The 22,396-nt window shown below is 66.6% G+C and overlaps 1 protein-coding gene across 1 annotated transcript; it reads left to right on the top strand.

Annotated features, from left to right (window-relative positions):
- The first annotated feature begins 1,911 nt into the window (after window positions 1-1,911).
- Window positions 1,912-19,714, top strand: COL20A1 (collagen type XX alpha 1 chain). Its single transcript, XM_090286651.1, has 34 exons — window positions 1,912-2,103; window positions 3,974-4,084; window positions 4,635-4,778; window positions 5,036-5,188; window positions 5,421-5,543; window positions 6,234-6,392; window positions 6,665-6,784; window positions 7,298-7,462; window positions 7,891-8,055; window positions 8,957-9,322; window positions 9,454-9,593; window positions 9,966-10,095; window positions 10,510-10,646; window positions 10,735-10,867; window positions 11,290-11,432; window positions 11,614-11,743; window positions 12,117-12,155; window positions 13,115-13,253; window positions 13,564-13,706; window positions 13,817-13,926; window positions 14,340-14,498; window positions 14,602-14,679; window positions 15,119-15,205; window positions 15,668-15,721; window positions 16,513-16,608; window positions 16,682-16,735; window positions 16,822-16,875; window positions 17,092-17,145; window positions 17,700-17,771; window positions 18,169-18,204; window positions 18,337-18,403; window positions 18,611-18,757; window positions 19,217-19,294; window positions 19,526-19,714. The coding sequence occupies exons 1-34, from the start codon at window positions 1,938-1,940 to the stop codon at window positions 19,552-19,554; spliced, it is 3,981 nt and encodes a 1,326-aa protein (XP_090142777.1). The 5' UTR covers window positions 1,912-1,937; the 3' UTR covers window positions 19,555-19,714.
- Window positions 19,715-22,396: the final 2,682 nt, after the last annotated feature.

Raw genomic sequence — 22,396 nt, forward strand, 5'->3', positions numbered from 1 at the left:
GTCCCGGGTACCCAGGAGCTGTCTGGACTCAGGCTGTCCGCTAAGGCGCCCTCTGGTGGTCGCTGCCCGGGATGGCGGGGCCCTCCGAAGGCCTGCATAGTCCGAGGAACCCCCCACCCCCACCCCTTCCCGCACGCTCAGCCGTGGTGCGCCCGCCGGACGCCTTGGGCGTGTGACTCCGTACGCAGGTCCCGGGCTCCTCGGCCCTGGGGCGCCTCCTGGCAGCCGGGGGAGAAGCTGACTTCAGGAGGGGCTCGGAGACCCGGGTCAAAGCAGCTTCGGTTCCTTCGCGCTGGCTTTGCGCCCCGGGCGGGCTGGGCGGGGCGCGTGGGCCCCCGCAGGAGTCGAGAGGCCCGCCGGGCCTTGGGGCACCGACCCGCCCCCCCTGCCCCAGCCTCCAGCGAATCTCACTTCAGTCGGTGGCCTGCAGCCCAGGGTCCCTGCTGTCGGTGCCCGCCTCACCCAGAGCCCCTCTGTCTGCAGAGGCTGATCCCAGGGCACAGCCAGCGCGGCCCCTGAGAGCACTCGTGGGGCAGGCCCCCCCCCCCCCCAACTCCCTGGGCAGGGCCGGGTGCCCCATCTAGGCGTCTGCTAGGCTCCCTGAGGCCCACACCAAGGACCATGGCAGCCGTGTGGTCTGCCGAGGGGCTTCTGGGAGGAGCCAGGGGTGTGGGCCTGGGCGCTGGGGACCACTTCGCAGACCCAGGGGCCCAGGTCTGGGGTCCTGACCCTAGGGTGAATGCTGGAGGAGGGGGCGGGTGCAGGTGCTGCTCCACGCTGCCCCGCAGGCTGCCAGAGACCCCCAGTGCTCACCACCCACGCCTCGGTGTCCAGGTGCCTCCATTCCTGAGTCCCCCTTTGGGGCGGGCCTTGTGGGGTGAGGGTTAAAGGTGTTTGATCAGGGCTGGACCCCCGCATCAGGTGGGGTCTCCGTCCCACCATGAGATGGCATCCTTCACACTGGGACTGCTGTGCCCCCCACTCTTAGAGGCGTATCCTGGCAGCCAAGGGGAAGGGTGGAGAGCGGGGACGGGGAGGAGTCCCAGGGGTGGGTGGGGCAGTGACGCCGGGGAGGGGCCTTCATAAGCCCAGCTTCCCTGTGGCTGCTGCAGCCGGAGCTGGGTGGGCGTGGTGAGCAGGTAGGTGACTGGCCTCGGTCCTGGGGGCTGGGTGGAGGAGGAGGCCCTGGGGCCACCCAGAGCTGTGACCTTGACCTTTCAGAAAGGCTTGGTCCTGGAAGGGTCCCCCTCCCCAAGTCAGGCCAGACTTCTGGGGAGGGAAGGGTCTGGCTTTAGAGTGTGGGCCAGGACGGTCCAGGGCGCCTGGAGCACCCACATAGCCCTCTAGGCCCTTCACAGCCTGAGGACCCCCGAGCTGGGTAGTGGGGTGGCATGCCCGTTCTGGCCACCCCTGCCCTGGGTGAGGCCGGGCTGAGGATGCCTGGAGCCTGAGATCCTATGCTGTGTTCCCCTGCACAGCAGCAGAGAGGCCCAAAGGCAGCCTGGGAGGGAGGGGCACCCCCAGGACCCCAAGCCCACCTCGGGGCCTCCCCTTCCCCACCAAGAGGCCAGCTCTGGGGCCGGTCACACTGGGGTCCTACCCCCGCCCCGCCTCAGCTTCCTCCCCAGGCCCCTTGGCCCTGACAGCGGCCACCCTAGTCTGGCCTCGTGTCGAGCAGGTGACCGCAGCTGCCGTCAGCACCCACGCTGGCCCATGGACAAAGTCCTGGGGTGAGACACAGCCGGGCTCGCCTGAGCCAGCGTCTGGGGGGTGGCCAGCAGAGGGACAGCTGGCCTCTCGCTTCAGGAAGCTCCTCCTGGTGCCTGAGGATGCGACCCACAGAGAACGGGGCTATGGCTGTGGGTGCAGCGTTCGGGGTCTGCACACCTGCACCTGGACACCCAGAGCGGGCTCAGGCCTCAGCGCACAGGGCGTGGATGGTGAAGCTCTGGCTGGCTCGGTGGTCAGGAGAGGACAGACGGACGGACAGAAGGCTGAGCCTTCTCTCCTTCCACAGGCTGAGGACCATGAGCGTCCGTGTGCGCCCCCACCTGGGGCTCTGGCTCTGTCTGGGTCTCACCCTGGGCCTCGGCCAGGGACAAGGTAAGGACAAGGGGTAAGGACTTGCTGGGGATGGAGTCCTCGCCAGCCCTGACCCCCGTGGTGGCTGTCCCCAGTGAGACCCAAGCCTAGACTCCAGCTGGCTGCTTGACCTTTGGCCCCGCAACTTCTCACCTTGCCTTGGGATGCTTCCGTTTCCTGATTCTTTTTACAACTTGTTTAAACAGGCAGTAAGGCACTGCACTTAATTCTCCAGCGTTAACGTTTTGTTTGTAATTATGCTGTGGCCGCTTTTTCTGGGTAACATTTTCCAGCGACGTAAACCTGCAATGTGACCGGGGCTGGTGGCTGTTGGCTTCTAGCAGCAACCCAGTTCGTTTAAGGCACATGGGGGTTACCTTTACACCAGCTCCTCCCTGCTCCCCTCACGTGGCATCCGGCTCTGTCATGCCCTTGATCGGACCGCTTCCTCCCTGGCATTTACCCTGCTTCCCTTTCGGGGTAACATCCACTGCGGGGTTGCTTGTGACACCCCAAAAGGGACGCATCTTGGCTGAGCTGGTCCCAGCGCAGCTGGGTCACATGGACGCTGGGAGGCGGTCTCTGAGTCCTGGGGGCTGGGCCTCCGGCACACAGCGAGCCGGCTCTGCCCACCAGGCAGCTCTCCGGCACCTGCCGGCTGCCACGGGGCGACCTGAGGACAAGGGGCTGCCTCCCATCCCATCAGGGCCGAACTGCTTGGTTACGGCCAAGGTCGAATTCACGCCTGCTCCACATCACAGCCAGGGCGGCTTCTCATTTTTACGATACCCCTTCCTCTGTTTGGTTTTGCACCAGGCTGTCTGGGTGGGTCCTTCAGTCCCCATGGCTCTGACAGGATACACCTGGGGGGGCCAAGTCACTAAGTGACTGGATGACCAGAGGAGCTCAGGAAACAAGTGCTGGTGGCCCCTCAAGTTCCAGCAGACCTGGGCAGCAGCCCCTCTCTGAGGAGGGCCCTGCAGGGGGTGCCCATTGGCCCACAGGGCACCATGCCTAGACCCCCAGCATGGGGACCCCAGAGGCAGTGTGGGTACCTCCCCAGCATGACAGAGGCACAGGGACACACAGAGGGCCCTTCATGAGCCAGAGCCGGGGCCACTTCTCACAAGTGGCTTTTCAAAGCCCCAGCAGCCCAGACATTCCTGTCTTTCAGCCACAGGTTCCCGGGGAGCCGCCGGGCCCACCCGGAGCCGGGCTCAGCTGCTCCCTGCTCTGAAGCTGGCTTTGTACCCTCCCAGGCGCCCCCTGCCCCTGCCCTCCTCCCGTGCACTCAACTTGCAGTGGGGCAGCCAGAAGAAGCCCAGCTCTGTCTCCTTTTTCCAAAAATAGCCGCTCCCACTCTGGCGCTCCCGGAAGCCGCCCCGGGAGGTCGGGCCATGCCCTAGGGCTCAGGCTGCTGCTGCCCGCCATCCTCCAAGACAGCCACCCCCAGGGGACCTGCACCCATACGGGGCACCCCCACCCTCCACAGCACCCTCCCATCCCAGGCTGCCCCCCATGGGGCTGTGTGAGCCCAGCTGTGACCTTGGCAGCTGGGGGTCTGCGTCAGCCACGTAGCTGCTCCTCCCACTCAGCCTCGGGTGGGGGCCCGGGGGTGCCAGCTGCCTGGTTGGCTCAGTGCCCACAGCTGCCAGCAGGATGGTTATCACATCTCCAGGTTCTGACCTGGGTCTCCCTCAGCGGGGCAGGGGTACACTCCTTGGAGAGCCAGCAGGGGTGGCCCAGCACCTTGGGCCCCCTAAAGGCCTCATCCTCTCAGGAATCGCCCCTCCCGGCCTCCTTACAACTTTCAGAGCAGGTCCCCTGGCCGCCACAGCAGTTGGGGTGGTCCCTGGGGGTCAGTCCTGACCAGCCTGTCCCGTCCCCTCAGCAAGTGGCCACCTGAGGCTGGCAGTGCTGCCCGAGGACCAGGTGCAGATGAAGTGGACGGAGTCGGAGGGGCACAGCCTGGGCTACCTGGTGCGGGTGAAGCCCATGGCAGGTACGGGCTTGTGCGCCCCGTCACTGAGGGAATGGGGATGGTGTGCATGGCCATCACTGTCCCATCTGCGCCTCTGCATCCACATGTCTACGGGATCCTGCCGAGACCGTGCTGGGGCGTGGGGCACGTGGCAGGCGACTTGTACGTTCCCTCTACAGACCCGTGCTCAGCACACGCAGAAGGTGCCCAGTCACCAGCGTTTGAAGGATCAATGTGTCCCTGCTCCAGTGCAGAGCCCCTTCGGGATTCTGTGTGCCAGTGGATGGGGAGAGGGCCGTCTGGGGGCAGGAGGGAGGCCCCATGCAGGCCAACCACTGAGCTGCGCAGATAGGACCACGGTGCTAGTTAAAAACCCAAAGAAAAGCTCACAGACAGGAGTGTGTGATCACAGGGATGGGCAGAAAGTGCTGCGGGGCCTGGGGGACTTCACCACCCCACACGCGCACACATGTGCGCACATGTGTGTACATGCATGCATACATGCGCACACAAACACTCGCCCCCCCCCCCACTTTGGTGGCCTCAACCACTCTGCCCCGTCCCATCCCAGGGGACTTGGAGCAGGAGGTGATGCTGACCACCAAGACCCCCAAGGCTACAGTGGGGGGCCTGAGCCCCTCCAAGGAGTACACCCTGCAGATCTTTGAGCTCACTGGCTCAGGGAACATTCTGCTGGCTCGGAGGGAGTTTGTGAGTAAGTCTGATGTCTGACCCCCCCCAATCCTCCGGCTTCCAGCCTGGGCGAGGGGCGGGGAGTGTGTGGTAGGGCGGCTGGGGCTGAGCCTGGCAGCCCCTCTAGGCCGGGAGCCCTGGGCCGGGGTTTATGTTCTGCTCCCCAAGTGGCCACCCAGGAGCCTCATTTGTCACTCCTGACACCCTGCCTCCTACGGGCCCTCAAGCCTCCGCTCCTACCCTGGTGGGGTCCAGACAGTCCTTTGCTTTTGTTTGCAGTTGAGGATTTGAAGAGTCACCCCAAGAGCAGGAGCAGCCATTGGCCCCTGGGGGCAGCTCTGGAGCCCACAACCTCCCTCGTGGGGAGCCCGGACCCTGAGCCCCAAGTCACCTTGGACCCGCCCACTCTTGGTGGGTCCACGTGGGATGAGGGTCAGCTGCTGGGGGGAGGTGGTAATCTCGGTTCTTTCATTTTCTCTGCATGTGGCTGGGAATTTCCTCACACCCAACTGTACCCTCTGTAGCTGTGACTCTCCGGGGCTCACTCAGGACCACTGAGGCCAGGTCATCCCCAGGGTGTGCTCAGGGTCCTGGTGCCGGGTCCCACACCTCCCCTAGCCAGAGTGTGGCAGCTGAGAGGTGACAGAGCTGTGGCCTCCCCCAGGAGTGCCCAGCGAAGACCAGCGCTCTCCCGGAGACCCCGGCGGGGAGGCCCCTGCCCATCCAAGCCCAGAGAGGCAGAGCCACACCAGGGCACCCGCAGCCGCGGAGGACAGAGAGGAGCCTGGTAACAGGGTGCCAGCCTAGAGGCCTTGGGGTGGGGGCGCTGTGTGACCGGGCAGGGCGGGCCGGTGTCAGGGCTGTGCCTGCCGTCAGCAGGGGTCTCTCTGCGCCTGCCTTCTCAAGGGCCTCCACTCTGGCCCTGACTCTGCAAAACTCAGTGGGCCCCGGACCCCAGGGAGGGGGCGCAGGCTTTGTCTCCAGGGCTCCTGGGAGCTCAGGACGAGCCGCCACAGAGGGGAGGCCCCAGCCGCCGGCGGAGCTGTCCGTGGTGCTGACCCACCTGCCCCTGCAGCGCCCCGGCAGCCTCTGCATGCTGGGCCTGGGGTCGGCCCGCTGGTGGGGGGGCCTCCAACAGCAGCCCTCACTAGTGGGCACCCCACCAGGCTTCTAAGGTCAGAGGTGCAGCAGCACCTGGCTGCCACATTCACCCTCTTTGGGGGGCTCAAGGGCTGACCCTATGGACCAGGGTCCACGTGGGATTCTCTGAGCCCCAGGCACTTCTGGAGTCCTTGTCCCCCAAGACTCAGCACTTGCCTCACTTGGAGGCCAAGCCCTGCGACCCCTACCCTCCCCCAGCCCCAGGGAAATCGAGCCTGGATTAGGGGGGCAGGGCTGGAGCCCCATGGGAACAGCTTGGGATCCTGCAGGGTCAGTGGGTCTGGCCCCCAACTCACCTCCCTCCCTGTCCGCCCAGCCAGCCCCCAGTTCCGCTGCACGCCTCCCACCCTCGTGGACATGATTTTCCTGGTGGACGGGTCTTGGAGCATCGGCCACAGTCACTTCCAGCAGGTCAAGAACTTCCTGGCCAGTGTCACTGAGCCCTTTGACATCGGACCAGATAAAGTCCAAGTAGGTGGGTTCTGGCCCCCCACCCGGCAGCCCCTCCTGGCGGTCCTCTAGTTCCTCCGCATCCCTTGGGGACCAGAGGAGAGCTTTCTGCTGATGGGTGTGGCCTGTGGCCTCCAGGCCAGGAGAGGGGGGCCCCCAGCTGGGCTGATGGGGCAGCTGGATCCTGGGGGACATTCTGGCGAGTCCTATGTGGGAAGCGGGGGCTCCAAGAGCAGGTGGCCTCCTGGGTGACCCCGCTTGGCACTCTAGCAGCCACGGCTGGCACCCCCTTTCCAGGCCTGACTCAGTACAGTGGAGACCCCCAGACCGAATGGGACCTGAACACCTTCAGCTCCAAGGAGGAGGTGGTTGCGGCCATCCGAAGCCTCCGCTACAAAGGGGGGAACACGTTCACAGGTCTGCCCCCCCGCAGCCCCTTCCCGCACTCTGTCTGGAGCCAGCCCCCCCCCACCCCTCCCAGACTTGCAAACTTGTGCACAAACCGAGCCCCGTGCTCCGTGGAGCTCACCCCATGCCCGCCGCTGTGAGCAGCAGATCACTCGTGTTTTGCTTTGGCGAGAATGTGGTTTCTGTCCAGCTGAAGTGAGCTGTCTCCTGATAGCCAGAAGCTCTGGGGGGCCGCCAGCGGGCAGGGACATGAGCGTGCTGGGGGCCGCCCCCTGGGGTGTCTGCATGGCAGCCTCCTCCCCGCTCGCCACGCTGGGGCCTTCGTGCTCCACTGCCCCAGCTGCTCCGTGTGGGGTGGGGAGTGCCTTTGCGGGCAGCGAGGAGGGGTCCCTGTCCTGGGGACAGCTGCAGCCTGAAGGGCCCAGGGTGGACTAATGAGCATGGGCCAAGGCGGAGGCGCGGCCGCAGCGGGGAGGGAGCCGGCGGGGTGTTCGGGCCTGCAGTGCTCCCACTGCTCCCAAGGCCTGGCCCTGACCCACGTGCTGGAGCGGAACCTGGAGCCCGGAGCAGGTCTCCGTCCAGAGGCGGCCAAGGTGGTGATTCTGGTGACGGACGGCAAGTCCCAGGACGATGCCCGCGCTGCTGGCCGCCTCCTCAGGAGCCGGGACGTCAGCGTCTTTGCTGTGGGTGAGCAGCCGGGTCCCCGCGGGCTCTCGCGCCGAGCCCCGTGCAGGTGGGGGTCTGCACGCCCACTTCCCCGGGCTGGAGGTCTGGCCTCTCCGCCCCGCAGCCCCAAGTCTGAGAAGCGGGAGGGCCCGCCCCTGCTCCTGAGGCTGGTGAGGGTGACCAAGCCAGGATGTGAGCGCCCAAGGGTGCTGGGAGGGTGGCCGCAGAGCCGGCCCAGGCAGTCGGGAGCAGCCCCCTTGCTGCAAGCCTCTCCGCGCCCTGCCGGCCCTCTGCACCAGCCCCGCTGCCACCCCCAGGGGCCCTGCCAGCTGGCCCGGCCTGGGGCGGCCCCCCGAGCTGCTGGGCGATGGGGGAAGGCCCCGTGGTTCCTGCTGAAGACCTCACAGCCCTCCTGGGGCCCCTCCTCACCCTCCCCGCGCCCTGGGCAGGCGTGAAGAACGCCGACGAGGCCGAGCTGAGGCTGCTGGCGTCGCGGCCCCTGGACGTCACGGTGCACAACGTGCAGGACTTCCCCCAGCTCAGCGCTCTGGCCGGCCTGCTCAGCCGCCTCATCTGCCAGACGGTCCAGGGCCGGGGCCCGCATCGGGGCGCAGGTGAGCGCGCGGGTGCGGCTCGCGCTCACGGCCCGGCCACTGTGGGCAGAAGCGCGGCTGCGGCTTCTGTAAGGGCCCCCGAGACCCGCAGCGCCCCGTTTCCATGGCTCCGCGGGGTCTGCAGCCCCGACTTGCACTTCTCGGAAGCGGCCGCCAGGGGGAGCAGGAGGCAGCAGGTGTGGGCGCTCGCGCCCCCCGTGACCGCTCGGCGCTCCGCCCGCCCGCCCGCCCGTCCCGGCCGCGCTGCAGGTGGCGGTGGAGGCGCCGAGCGCGCCCGCGGGGCTGCACAGCCTGACCGCCGGCACGGAGTCCCTGCGGGCCGTGCCGCCCGTCTCCGCGGCGGGGGTGGGCGAGGGCCTGCGGGGCCCGGTGACCACAGGTGCGGGGCGCGGGCAGTGACGGGCCTCCGTCTTCACCCGGGGTGGGGTCGCCGCTCCCGATATGCTGCGTGTGACCGAGGCGAGTCACGGGACCACTCTGACCTTCTGCGTCGTCCTCCGGGTTTCCGGGGGCATCACCCAGGTCATCGGCACACCTGCTCCTGTTACTTCTCACGTGTTTCTGGACCCCGCACTCCACGGGGCCACAGCCGGGTCTGCGCTGGCCCATCGCACGGCCGTGACACAGGTCCTGCGACCGAGCACTGAGGCACACGGGCCGCTGGTCCTGTGTGACCGCAGCGCGGTGCACCTGCCACCCCGTCAGGCTTCGCGCAGACGCCCTGAGCCCCCGGCTCTCCCCAACCCGAAGCCCACAGCAGCCCCCGGTGGCCATGTTCCCCAGAGCCGTGGCTGGAAGCCTGGCCCAGGGGGAAGTGTGGGAACAGAGACTTAGGCTGCTCCCCGACCTCTGTGTCCCTGGAACTGTGGTACAATCTCTCCCGTGGTGTCCCCTCTTCCAGAACCTCTGCCCCCGCCCCTGGCGCTCACCCTGGCCGCAGTGACTCCCAGGACCGTGCGCCTCACCTGGCAGCCGGTGGCCAGGGTCACGCAGTACCGGGTGCGATGCTCGCCGGCCCCCACCAGGGGCGAGGAGGAGGCCCAAGAGGTGTGTGGCGGAGGGTCAGGGGAGGCAGCTGGGGCGACAGGTGGGAGCGAGGCGGCAGGGCCAGCGAGGGCGTCATCCCTGCAGGTGCAGGTGCAGGTGCAGGTGGGGCGGCCGGAGGTGCTGCTGGGTGGTCTGCAGCCAGGCAGGGACTACGACATCTGGGTGCAGAGCCTGCAAGGGGCACAGGCCAGCGAGGCCCAGGGCATCCGCGCCAGGACCCGTGAGTGCCCGCCGCCCCGTCTGCCACCTGCCAGTGGGCGGAGGCACCCCCTCCCGGTTCCCCAGCCCTTCCGCGCTTCCCCATACCCTTGAGGGTGGCGGCTGGTCCCTGAGGCCTTGCTGTGTCCGCAGCACCCCTGGGCCCCCCCAGACACCTGGGTTTCTCAGACGTGACCCATGACTCGGCCCGCGTCTCCTGGGATGGCACCCCGAGGCCTGTGCGCCTGTTCAGGGTCAGCTACGTGTCCAGCGAGGGCAGCCACTCGGGGCAGGTGAGGGCAGGGTGACGTCCTGCAGGGCCCTGTGGGGACCCGGTGTCCAGGGTGCTGAAGCGGCCCCAGAGGCCCCCACCCCACGTTCACAGCCTGGTGCAGGCGACGCGCTGAAGCTGTCCTCACACTTGGGTCCCCAGTCTGACAGGCCTTGGGGGACGTGTGTGAAGCAAAGACCCCTAAATGGCCTTGAACAACAGCCTTGGTGGGTGCTGAGGCTACTAGGGGGACGAGGCCCCTGGAGGCCCTGCCCCAGCGTAGGGGGCCGGGGGGCCGTCCTGGGCAGCAGGTCCTGGCCTGGCTCTCCCCAGCTTGAAGGGCCGGCTCCAGGCTCAGGCCACATCCCCACACAGGTCCCCACCTGCCTTGCAGACGGAGGCTCCTGGGAACGCCACCTCAGTCACCCTGGGCCCCCTCTCCTCCTCCACCACCTACACCGTCCGCGTCACCTGCCTCTACCCCGGGGGCGGCTCCTCCGCGATGACTGGACGCCTGACCACGCGTAAGTGGGCTGTGGTTGGCAGGGGCTGTCCCCAAGCTGCACTGCGTCCCTCCGCCCCCGTGGAGGGTTCAAATCCACACGTGTGCTGACGTGTTTGCTCTGTGCAGCCCCGAACCAGTGGGGACAGGCACCTGGACAGGTGTGACATCAGGGCAGGGCCCTCAGGGGCACGGTGTGGGGGCCCCAGAGTTGGGGGCTCAGGCACCTCCAGGAAGCAGGCCCAAGCTCAGTCTGTAGCCCAGTCCCAGGAAGAGGGGAGTGTGGGGACAACCACCACTCTTGTCCCCAAGGGTGAGCCATGTCAGCAAAGCTTCCTGGATGGGCCCCTGAGTGACCTCAGACAAGGCGCCTGGGGGTGGCCGGCCCTCCCCCTACACACTGACCAAGCCTCTGTCTCCCTATCCCGTCCTCCAGGGAAGGTCCCCAGCCCAAGCCAGCTGTCGGTGACCGAGCTGCCTGGGGGCGAGATCCGGCTGACGTGGGCGGCGGTGCCCGGGGTGCTTCTCTACCAGATCAAGTGGACGCCTCTGGGAGACGGGAAGGCCCGTGAGGTGTGGGGGAGCAGCACCCCTCCCCACACCCAGCTCCTGGTGTGAGGCCGCCCATTGCAGGGCAGACACGGGTCCCTCCTCTCTGCAGATCTCTGTGCCGGGGAACCTGGATGCGGCCGTCCTGCCCGGGCTCGGGGGGCAGTCGGAGCACGAGATCACCGTGCTGGCCTACTACCAGGACGGGGCCCGCAGCGACCCCACGTCCCTACGCTACACTCCCCGTAGGTGAACCTCGGTGTTGTGAGACAGGACGGACGAGGTACCCCAGCTCTCCCCACTCCACAAGCCCGAGACCGCTGACAGGCAGCCCTAAGTCCCTGAGCCTGTGGCCTGAAGGCTGGGGCCCTGGGGCCTCCTGGGCCCTGCAGGCAACTGCTCCCGGGCTGGGCTGGCCGAGGGTTCGAGTCCCCTGGTGTGACAGTGCTCCACATGGTCCGGGGCTGAGTTGGTGGCCCTGTGTCCTGAGGCCCCGGGGCAGCGGGGTGTGGTGGAGGCTGTGGGGGCCGTGGGGGCCATGCAGTGAGTGAGGGTCGAAGTGGGGGTTAGGGTTGGGGCAGGAGGGGGCATGGCAGGGGGTGTACAGAGCGCGGTGGGTGTGTCACTGGCTTCCGGGCTGTCCTTGCTGAGTCCCCTACCCCCTCAGTCAGCCGGAGCCCCCCCTCCGACCTGGCCCTGGCTTCCGAGTCGCCGAACAGCCTGCGGGCCAGCTGGACGCCCCCGACCGGCCACGTCCCCCGCTACCGGCTCACCTACGCGCTGGCCTCCGGCTCCGGACCAGAGAGATCGGTGGGTCTCGGTGGAGCAGGGACCCATCGCCCCACGTGGGCCCTGGGCCCTGACGGCAGACGGGAGACGTGGCACGCCTGTCTTTTGCGCGCGTCTGTGGCGGGACAGGGACAGGGAGGAGCTGGGGTGCCGGAGCGAGCAGAGGCACTTGGGCAGTGGCTCAGGTGACCGTGTCCCCCAGGTCTTCATTCCCGGATCCAGGAGCCATGTGACACTCCCCGGCCTGCTGGCAGCCACCAAGTACAGGGTGCTGGTCCGCGCAGTGTACAGGGCAGGGGAGAGTGCAGCAGTGGCTGCCACAGGCCGGACGGGTGAGTGGGCACGAGAACCCAGACCCTTGCGGCCCCAGACACCCAGAGCCTGCAGGGCCTCTCAGTCCCGGCCGCCAGCAGGCCGCGCCCCCACCCCACCCTCGCACACACACCCAGGCATCTCCATGGCCTGGCCATTTGGAGCACATCCAGGTAGTCAGTACCTTCTCAGTGGGTGTCAGACCCCTGAGACGGCAGACACCATCCCTGCCCCACCCCCGTCCCTGAGGCATGGGGACCACAGGCCGGAGGACCCCCAGGAGGGCAGGACAGCAACGTGGCTCCAGCCTGCTTCCAGACCGCAGAGCAGGGCCACTGCCCAGGAGGATCTGAGGCCCCGCCCCTCTGACCCTGATTCCCTGTCACCTCCCAGGAACCTGCCCGACCCTCCACCCTGACGGCTCCCTTGCAGGTGGGTTCTGCCCTCCTCTCCCCCACCTCCTTCCCCTCCCCTCAGGGCCTCTGGGGACTGGAGGGCTCACCCCTTCCCAGGAAGGCCCTCAAGGGTGGCTGGCACCTTTATTTCCTGCTCACAGTCCCAGCTCCTAAGGATCGTGCAAGGTCACTTGTGCAAGGTCACAGCTATGACAGGGCGGAGCAGAGCAACGCTGGGCCCTGGGCCCTGTGCAGCCTCTGCCGGCCTCTGCTGGCCAAGCTCTGGGCGGGCAGAGGGGCCTGGAGTCACTCAGTGTGTCTGTGGGCCCCCCGCCCCCCACAGACGGCTGACGTGTGGGCTGGTGTCCTCTGTGTGCAGGGAGGGTGGCCCACCCTGTCCTGCTGGCTGTCTCCCTGGGGTCTCCGAGAGCGAGGAATGAGGTTGCTCAGACCACCGCAGGCGGGGCCCTGGTGACCGGGCAGCAGGGCCAGGTCAGGCCACCCACTCCCGCCTGCTCCCCACTGGGCTCTGAGCACCCGCGAAACAGGCTTCACGATCACTTTGTGCCATCAGCGTAGGAGGTGCCCTGACCAACCAGGTCCAGCGGGTGGTGGGACCTGCCTCTAGGCAGCCGCGCCGCTGCTGGGCGTGGGCGTCAGACAGAGGCGTGGGGCGGCCGAGGCCATGAGCCGCAGAAGGGCAGGGCGACGCTTCACGGGCGTCCTCGGGGCAGGACAGAGGGGCGGGGAGGGGCCCCTCGGGGCCTGGGTGTGGCCAGCAAGGGTTCCAGGGCACCTGGACAAACCCCTGAGCTCCTTGACCCCACCCACCTGAGGACCCAGGTGTCCCCTCTGTGCCCCGAAGCTCCTGGCCCGGGACGTCCCCTTTGCGCCCCTGCCGCTCTGCCCTGCAGACACCTGCTCTGCCTCCTCTTCGCCCCTGCCCGCCCCTCACCTCCCGTCGCCCTCTGTCCTGGCCCTGTCACGCACCCCCAGGTTTTGACCTGATGGCCGCCTTCGGGCTGGTGGAGAAGGAGTACGCCTCCATCCGCGGAGTGGCCATGGAGCCCTCGGCGCTCGGCCGGGCCAGGACCTTCACGCTCTTCAGAGACGCTCAGCTGACCCGCCGGGCCAGGTGGGTGGGCGGGGGATGGGCCGTGACCCGGGTGGGGCACTGGCTGTGAGGAGGTGGCCTTCCAGCCTCAGGGGCAGAGGACGGTGCCTGGCCCTCGGAACGCCTCTGGTTGAATCTGCAGCAGCCCCAGGAGGGACATCTTTCCCTTAGACCCCCATGTTACACATGGGGAAACAGAGGCAGGAGAGCTCTTGATCCTGTGGAGCCAACTCTGCAGTCCCGTGGGTCTGGGCCCCGGGGAGTGGCCGTGCCCCCTCCAGGCCCCGCCTCTCTCAGGCCTGCGGTGCCTCCCACCCCCCGGCCCCCACAGCGACATCCACCCAGCCCCCCTCCCACCGGAGCACACGGTGGTCTTCCTCCTGCGCCTGCTCCCTGAGACGCCCCGCGAGGCCTTCGCGCTGTGGCAGATGACAACTGAGGACTTCCAGCCTGTCCGGGGGGTCCTGCTGGACGGTCAGTTAGGAGGGCGGGTGCGCGGCAGGCCCAGGGTGCCCTCGAAGCCTCGCCATGCGTTCCATCCTGGACAGGAGGGGTCTCACGCACCCCTCACTCTGCTCCCACAGCTGGCAGGAAGTCCCTGACCTACTTCAGCCAGGACCCCAGGGCGGCCTTGCAGGAGGTGACCTTTGACCTGCCTGAAGTGAGGAGGATCTTCTTTGGGAGCTTCCACAAGGTCCAGGAAGGTTCCAGAAAGACCAAAACCTACAGCTCTCCCACCTAGGACCCTCTCCCGCCCCCAAGTTCTGGAACAGACCCCCAGGCTCTGCAGGACGTACCCCCTGCCTCCCAACAGCAGGCTGCTTGCTGGCTGCCATGCCCTGGCCCCCGGATGCTAGAACCCTCTCTGAGCATCACCTGAGCCCATCCGGCCTCTGCCCTGTGGTCCCCTCTGCCCCAGACGTCTGTCTGAATTTGCGTGGAACAGCGTCCCAGCTCTTCTCTCTGCTCTTACAAGTCCTGGGAGGGGTCTGCGTGGCGCATCTGGTCCATTCCACAGAGAGGAAACTGAGGCCCAGGGAGGGGCTGGGGTCCCAGAGACATATCCCCAACCTGGCCAGGGCATGGGAACCTCTGCCATGTCTCCAGGTGCACGTGGCCGTGGGCCTGTCCCAGGTGCGGCTCTACGTGGACTGCAGGAAGGTAGCTGAGAGGCCCATCGGGGAGACCGGCAGTCCTCCCGCCTCTGCCTTCATCATGCTGGGGAGGCTGGCCAAGGCCCGGGGCCCCCGGGGCAGCTCGGCTGCGGTGAGCCTCAGCCTCATCCTGCTGGCCCATCGGGGCTGGTGAACCACCCAGCCCCTCTGCCCTGAGCCGCATCCGGCCAACTCGCTCCTGCCCTGATTTACAGCTCCAGCTCCAGATACTGCAGATCGTGTGCAGTGACACCTGGGCAGATGAGGACAGGTGCTGCGAGCTCCCTGCTTTGGTAGGTGGTGAGTGCCCACCACGGGCCACAGATTCTGGGGGTAGATGGGCTATGCAGGTGCCAGGAGAGACCCAGGGAGGCTTCCTGGAGGAGGTGGCCTCTGGGGAGTGTCTTGGAGGCCCTGGGGACACGGCAGGTTGGAGCTGACATGGAAGGCCCCAGCTGCAGGGGGTCACAGCCAGGCATGTGGGGGTCACACCCATTTCCTGTGACTCCCTGTGTGCTAGGCTTGGCTTGGCCATGCTGGGGCCTGCCTGGCAGTGAGAGAAGATGTCCTGCCTCAGGGCTTGTCCTGGGCAGCCTGGGCTCAGATGCCAGGATCCAGTGCCTACCCCGCACCCCCAGCCTCCCAGGTGTGGGTTTGAAGGTTCCCTGAGATCTAGGGTCAGATGAGAGCCCGGGAGAGGCTCCATTTAATGGCAGGTCTCCTTTTTCCCAGAAGGATGGAGAGACCTGCCCTGCCCCCCCTTCTGCCTGCACCTGTTCCTCGAAGACGCCTGGGCCCCCAGGACCCCAGGGGCCTCCGGTGAGTCCAGCAGCCCCTCCCTGGCAACATCTCACCGCTGCTGGCAGACAGGGGAGGCCCCGTCCCACGCCCCGAGGACGTCCCCAGGCCCGCCACACTCATGGGGAGCACTTCCCACGTCTCCTTGCAGTCTTGCCCAGCCTCAGCCCATGGGACCCAGCCTGTCCCACCTTTCCTGGCTGAGGTGGGGGCACAGGACAATCGGGCAGGTTCCGCCCCTCCCTCTGCCACCCCTAAGGGAGGCTCCAGGCACGGCAGTGGGAACATGGGTCCCTGAGCCTCGCTCTGGACTGGGTGGTGCACAGGGCTCAGCAGAGCGGGGCACCCACTCCCGAGGCTGCAGGGCAGCCAGCGGCTGGGGGTCGGGGGTGAGCGGGTAGGATGCCCTCGCCTTCTCCGACAGTGGCGGGTACTTGGCTCCCATGGGCCGTGCCAGGCTCAGCCCTGCTTGTGCCCTTGCAGGGCCTGCCCGGCAGCAATGGCGCTCCAGGACAGCAGGGCCTCCCAGGGCCCAGGGTAGGTCATGGGGAACCCCGAGGGCCTGGGTCCTGCCTTCCAAGGGGGGACCCCCAGCACAGCCGCAGGAGCGCAGGAGTGGGTCCCACGTGGCCCGACCCCAGGCGGAGGGGCCTCCACAACAAGGAGCAAGATGCCCTCCCGGGCGGGCCCCGCTCCCCGCCGCACACCCGCGACTGTCATCGACTGGTCTCGGCCGGGCGACAGGCGCAGATGCGCCCTCGCTGCTTACTCGTGTCCCTCCGGGCAGTGGCAGCGCCTTGGGGAGTGGCTGGGACTCTGGGGGGAGGCACGTCCTTGGGCCCCTCTCCCAGCTCATCTTTCTCGTCACCGGAGGTTCCGTGTGCGACAAACAGGCTGCGTGCCTGACATCTTGCTGCCATTCGTTTAGATATTCACGTTCACGTTCCTAAAAGAGAATCTGTTTTTTTCCTGTGGAGTTTGGTGCGTTGATACGTTAATTCACAAAAACGGCCTAAAAGCACGATTTCCCTGCCGTCTCTGTTTATCTAGCATTGGTATCATCTGTGTCCCTTGGAGGCCTGGTGTTCAGGGTTTCCTCGCTCACCAGCCCTGGGACCCAGAGAAGCGGCCTCAGGCCCAGGTCCTGGCTGTGGCAGGGTCCCAGCAGGAACGCAGGGACGGCCGTGGGGAGGGAGCAGCTCTGTGGACCTGGGTCTGGAGATCACAGGCTGGCCAGAGGGCTGGGATGCCGCCAGGGACGCGACCCCAGGAGGGGCTGCCGAAGCGGCCTTGTGCCTTCCCAGCCCCTCCCCCGCCTGTGTCCCCAGGGAGAGCCCGGGCCACCCGGACGGACCGGACCCAAGGGTCCTGGAGGTCAGCAGGGGTCACCAGGGACCGAGGGCCGCGCTCTCCAGGGACCCGCGGTAGGTGATGCCTCCATTCCCCTCCTCCCTGCTGTCTGTCCTCCCCTGCCACTTGGTCTCACTTCCCCTTCAGGGTCCTCCGGGGGTCAAAGGAGAGAAGGGGGACCACGGAGCCCCAGGCCTGCAGGTAGGGCGGGAAGGGCCCAGGCACAGGGCCTCCTCCTCTGGGTGGGACTTGGTCGCAGCCTGGCCCGCACCTCTGTTCTCTTCCAGGGCTATCCCGGCCACCAGGGTGCCCCCGGGAAGGTTGGCCTCCAGGGTCCAAAGGTGGGAGAGAAGCCAGCCGAGGCGGGTGTGGAGGGGGGGCTGTGGGGAGGGGGGCGGGGGCAGGAGGGCCATGGTGGCCCACACAGGTAAGGGGCAGGGCCTGAGCTTGGTTGGGCTCAGCAGGGCTCAGAGCGGGGCACAGGCGTAGCCCCCTGTGTGGGCTGCTGTGGGAAGGGTGCGTAGGGTTCCAAGCCCCCCCCCTTTCTTTGCCTTCAGGGAATGAGAGGCCTGGAGGGTACTGCTGGCCTGCCAGGACCCCCCGGACCCAGGGTAGGCACTGCCTCCCCGAGCCCCCAACCTTGCCCATCCCCACCCACATCCCCTGAGGTTCCTCGGGGCTGAACGGAGCATTGTCACCCCTATGAGGTGGCCTGGGAGGCCCACCCTCCTGGGCTGGCACCTTCCTGGGCCCTGGGCAGTCAGCAGCAGGCTGGTGGTGGCTTCCTTCCCCCACACTGGGCAACTCGGTGGGGAGCCCCTGACTCCACACAGCAGGGAGGTGCAGGGCTCTGCCTGCTGGGGGGCGGGCACCCTCCATCACTGAGAAACACCTTCTCTCCGGAGCCCGGCCATTCCTGGGGTCCCTGCTGAGCTCCCTGCCTGGGAGCCACTCTGAGTGGGGCTCCTGAGCCGGGTGACTGGGAGGCCGAGCTGCCCCCCGAGGTGGCTGTGAGGCACAGGCTGCAGGAGGCTGGGGACAAACCAAGGGCCTGCTCTGGGTCCAGGGCAGTGGGGACCTGAAGGGCCAGGCAGGGCTGGAGGTGGGGGGGCCAGACTCTCCGGGCCTGCAGTCCAGCTGGACCCCCGCCTGTACGTCTCCCCAGGGATTCCAGGGCATGGCGGGGGCCCGGGGGACCGGCGGGGAGCGAGGACCCCCAGGGGCTGTGGGGCCCACGGTAAGTCCTCTCCCCGCCTGACAGCGACTGGTGGGGGGCACTGTGAGAACTCACCGTAACTCATCCTCGGAGGCCTAGGGCCGGGGCGTGTGTGGTGAGACCTGTGCACGCAGTGGGGGTGGGGCCGGTCTGCAGCAGGGAGCGCAGGGGCCGGCCTGGCTGGCTCAGGCCGGGGAAGGGTCTGTTCTGCTGGGGTGGTCCAGCTGCAGGGACTGTCCCACCCAGAGGCTGGTCCTTGACCCACTGGGGACTCATGGCTTTGACCCTGAGGGGGCCCAGGCGCCTGGTCCCTCCAGGTAGACAGAGCCCAGGCTGCGAGAGTCAGAAAGGCGAGGGGGGCAGCTGCTCCGGGGCCCCTCCCAGCTGTGCGCTCACTTCTCCTCCTCCTCTGGTCCAGGGGCTGCCGGGGCCCAAGGGGGAGCGAGGAGAGAAGGTGAGTGTGTCCGTGCCGGGATGGGCCACTCTCTGGGGAGGCATGGGTACAGCCTTGGCCCCCCCCCCCCCCACCGCCACCACCGCCGCCATGCGGCCTGCTCACCGCGCTGTGGCCCGTCTCCCCTCCCAGGGGGAGCCCCAGTCCTTGGCCACCATCTACCAGCTCGTGAGCCAGGCCTGCGAGTCCGCCATCCAGAGTGAGTGGCCCCGCCTCCTCATGAGGACCCAAGCCTCCAGTGCCCGACACCATCACTGTCCCCACACGGCCAGGCCGGACAGAGTCCCGCACCCAACCAGCAAACCCAGCCTCACTCAGTCATTCTCTGCATCACGCCCCTCAGAGCCTGGGGAGGTGAGGGGGTCTTCCCGGCCCCCCGCCCTGCTGACTCGCTCCCCATTCCCAGCCCACATGCTGAAGTTCGACTCGTTCCTCCATGAGAGCAGTAGGCCCCCCATGCCCATCTTGGAGGCCCCCAGGCCCCCAATCACACGCAGTGAGGCCCGGCCCCCTGAAGAAGGAGGACATGGCGGCTCCCAGCTTGCGGACAGAGGTACTGGCCCCTTTGGGGAGGGATCCGGGGGGCACACGACCTGCACTGTCCTCAGGCTGGCCTCTTTGGGCCAGGTGAGGAGGCAGGACCCCTCAGAGGCCAGTCCTGCCGAAGGGGAGGCTGCCCGGCTTCCTGGGGTCCCAGGAACCCTTGGTTCAGGGCCACAGCTGCCTTCGCCCCGCCGCCCGCCCCCTCGCCTTGCTGCGCAGTGACCTTGTCATGTGTCTGTCCCTCTGACTGGGGCTGTGGAGCTGGGGCGATGGGCTCAGAGGCTGAGGTGGATGGAGAAGCTGATTAAGGGAGACGGAGAAGGGACACTGGGGGGAGGGGAGGGGGACCCCACCCGTGGGAACCCCTTGCCCCCCTCAGCCCAGAGCCCAGGTGCCGAGCTGAGATCAGCTAGACAAGCCCCGCCCCGCCCCGCCCCCACCCGGGTCCTGGCCCCGCCCCTCCGCTCAGATGAGCCTGGGGCCCTCGCTCAGACCGGCAGCCTCCGGCCCCAGGGGAGCGTGATTCCGGGACCCCCGGGAGGAACGGGTGAGCCCGGCCTGGGAGCCGGAGGCAGCGGGGTGTTGGGGGCCTTGGGGGAGCCCGGGGAGGCCCCGGCCGGGGGTCAGCACGCAGGGAGGGAAGAGCCAGCAGGCGTGGATGGGGGTACGCGGTCTCACGCGTCTCCAGCTGGACGCACGGGATGGTGGGGGCCGGGCAGGAAGACGGGGTGTCGGCTGTCTGCCGCGTCCCCAGACCTGCCATCCTCTCTCTGGCCAGGACAGTCCCCATGCTGCGACGAGTCATGAGTGACCTGCACCTCCTCCCCCGGGAACTCAGACACCATGCTAGCCGGTGCTGAAGGAGCTCAGAGATCTGGGGAGCAGCCAGGGGTGGGGGGTTGAGCAGAGAGGATGACTGGACCCCCGTGTACTGTCCCTGTGTCACATAAACTCTGAGCTCGGCGAGGGTGACGGCTGGTCATTGCAGAGAGGGGTGTGGACATCCCTGTCAAGTTGGGTGGAGACTCCTTACCCGCCTCAAAGAAGAGCCCCCCTCCAATCCCACAATCTCCCTGTTGCCTTGGGGCCTCCTCTTCCCTCAAGGCCACCAAAGCCCCAGGTCTGGCCCCCCAGAGCTCAGCCCCCTGCCCCGGCCAGTGGTCCTCAGCCTAAGTCACACACTGCGTCCCCTGGGTGGGGGTGGGCTTTGAGGACAGTGCCAGCCCACCCTCAGAGGCTGGAGCCCCGGGGGCTCAGCCCCACCCCCCACAGTTCCCCCTTGGCCACCTGCCCACACTTGCTCGCAGAGAAACCTCGCCAGCTATGGACCCCTCAGGCCAGTTTAAGTCGTTTTCTAAACACCATGAAGAAATGGGGGTGGGGGGGCCACCAAGGGCTTCCACAGAGACGGGGAGCAAAGGAGGGAGGGAAGCAGGAAGGAGGCCGCAGCAGGGGCACAGTCCCGAGAGGCCTCAGGTAGGACCACGGAGCAGGACCCTGGCGCAGGAAGGCGGAGCAGAGGGCTGGGGGAAAGTCAGCACTGGACCTCGGACGGCACAGTGGGAGGGTCTGGATTCTGTCCTAAGAGCAACTGGAAGCGCTGGGGCTTTGGAGCAGGGAACTGATGGGACCACCTGAGGGTAAGACCTTGGGGAGCCAGGTGGGGCAGGACCTCACCTGCTGTCCACTGAGATGGAGGTGGCTGAGCCCCTGGATGGGGTGGCAGGGACCCTGGGAACAGGCCCTGGGCTGGAGAGCGGGTTCTGGGTGCTGGCAGTGGCCAGGTGGAGAAGGGGCGCAGGTGCGTGGGTGGGCAGGTCTGGGCTCACAGGGGCAGAAGTGTGGACACCACCATCTTGGGGGTGAGTGGCAGCCACGGGCAGGCTTCCCTGGGGGGTGGTCGGCTGGACTCGCCCCACGACTGAGTCCCAGGCTCCTCTCGGTGGCTGGAGGGAAGAGCCTTGGGCCTCAGGAAGGCCGAGCACAGGGTGCAGCTGCCGAGACCACCTGTGGGGATGCTGCTGGGGAAAGTCAGGCGCGGAGACGGCCGAGCCTGTAGGATGTCTGGCCAAGGGTGCTGGCAAGTGGGGAGGCCGCTTTGTCTTCATGGGCACGGGCCGGCCCCATGGGAACAAGGCTGGAGGGGCACGGGACATGACACCCGCCCTACACAGCAGCATCCCTACCTGTGGGCTGACTGCATACATCCCTGTACACACACATACACACCCTGCATGCTGCCGGTGTGCACATGTGGACACATGCAGGCACACACCTGCAGGCTGCCAGCATGCAGGCATACACATGTCCATGCACACACCTGTGCACTGCTAGCGTGCACACATGGGCACACGCACACACCTGTGTGCTGCCAGCATATACACATGGGTGCGCGTGCATGCACACACCACCACACACACAGTGCTCCTGTTTACGTTTTGGAGAGGAACTCACCAGGAAAAATGGGGTCATGGACACTCCACCCTCATCTGCACCAGACAAAACCTAACCACAAAACATGGTAAACGAGGGGACACATCAGTGCTGTAGATGGTCCAGGAGGAAGCGTGGTAGGGGACCTTCGTGAGCCGGGACGAGGCAAGGATCTCTTAAATGGGAATTCATAAAGCAACACCCATACAAAATGCAAAGAAGACATTGCTCCACATCAGAATTCAATGCTCTTCTTTGAAAAACATGGTTACAAAATGAAAAATATGGTCACAGTTTGGGGCAAAGCCTCCCACAACACAGGACAGACAAAGGCCTTGGACCCAGGATACATGGGTAACTCCATAGCTCATTAACAGGCCACATGATAAAATCACGAGCAAACCTCTCCAGCCGACACAGCTGCAGAGGAAGACTCTGAGCCCGGGACCTAGTGGCCCCGCACAGGTGTGCACCTGGGCGTGCTCTGGGCCCCCATAGTGTGTAAAGGTGATGAAGGCCTTCCAGCCAAGACAGAGGCCTAGACAGACACGCTGCGTCTCCTTCCACAACTAAGAAGGAACACAACTACTGCAAAACTAGAGACAACCAGAAGTTCCGGAAAATCAAACTGCATGGAAGTCCGACAAACAAAGATATAAAGAAGAAATACTCATCCAAAAAGGTAGGAGGGGCGGAGAGAATGCGGTGTGGTGGTGGCAGCAGCGGTGGCAGTGACAAGCTGGCAGAAAGCAAAGTTACACATTTTAAAAAGTCAGGAGGGACACCTGGGGAGAGTTCCCAGCTCCTCACCAGACCACGCAGCTCATGGCCCCAGCACCAGGGAAAATCAAGCCTCATTGCTTCTGACTGTGCAGACCAGTGGGGGTTGGGGTGGAGGCAGGAACTGCTGGTCTCTCAGCAGAGTCTGCTTAGAGGCCCCCACGGTCCTAGAACGTCCGCAGACCTACCCACTCTGGGAACAATGGCCAGGGCAGCAGCTAAAGGGGCGCCAGCCCCATACAGGAGTGGGAGAGGTGCCTGGAAAAGGGGCGAGTGCTGAGCAAGCGGCATTGTTCCCTCTCAGACGCCTCCCCCACATACAGCACCACGTGGTGAAACGGATCACCCCATACTGATGAGTATCTAAGGCCCCACACCTTACAGTGTAACAGGAACGACAGCTCTACCTAAGACACACAGGCAAACAAACAGGAGC

Source organism: Furipterus horrens, unplaced genomic scaffold (assembly GCF_987537825.1).
Source record: "Furipterus horrens unplaced genomic scaffold, mFurHor1.1.pri manual_scaffold_8, whole genome shotgun sequence".
Classification (NCBI taxonomy): domain Eukaryota; kingdom Metazoa; phylum Chordata; class Mammalia; order Chiroptera; family Furipteridae; genus Furipterus; species Furipterus horrens.

What these genes read in the sequence shown, in the direction of transcription:
- COL20A1 (XM_090286651.1), top strand. Translation starts at nt 1,938, where the DNA reads ATGGTGAAGCTCTGGCTGGCTCGGTGGTCAGGAGAGGACAGACGGACG. An exon ending in GTCCCTACGCTACACTCCCC is followed by an intron (nt 10,868 to 11,289) that starts GTAGGTGAACCT and finishes CTACCCCCTCAG; the next exon opens with TCAGCCGGAGCCCCCCCTCC. An exon ending in CAGCTGACCCGCCGGGCCAG is followed by an intron (nt 13,254 to 13,563) that starts GTGGGTGGGCGG and finishes CGGCCCCCACAG; the next exon opens with CGACATCCACCCAGCCCCCC.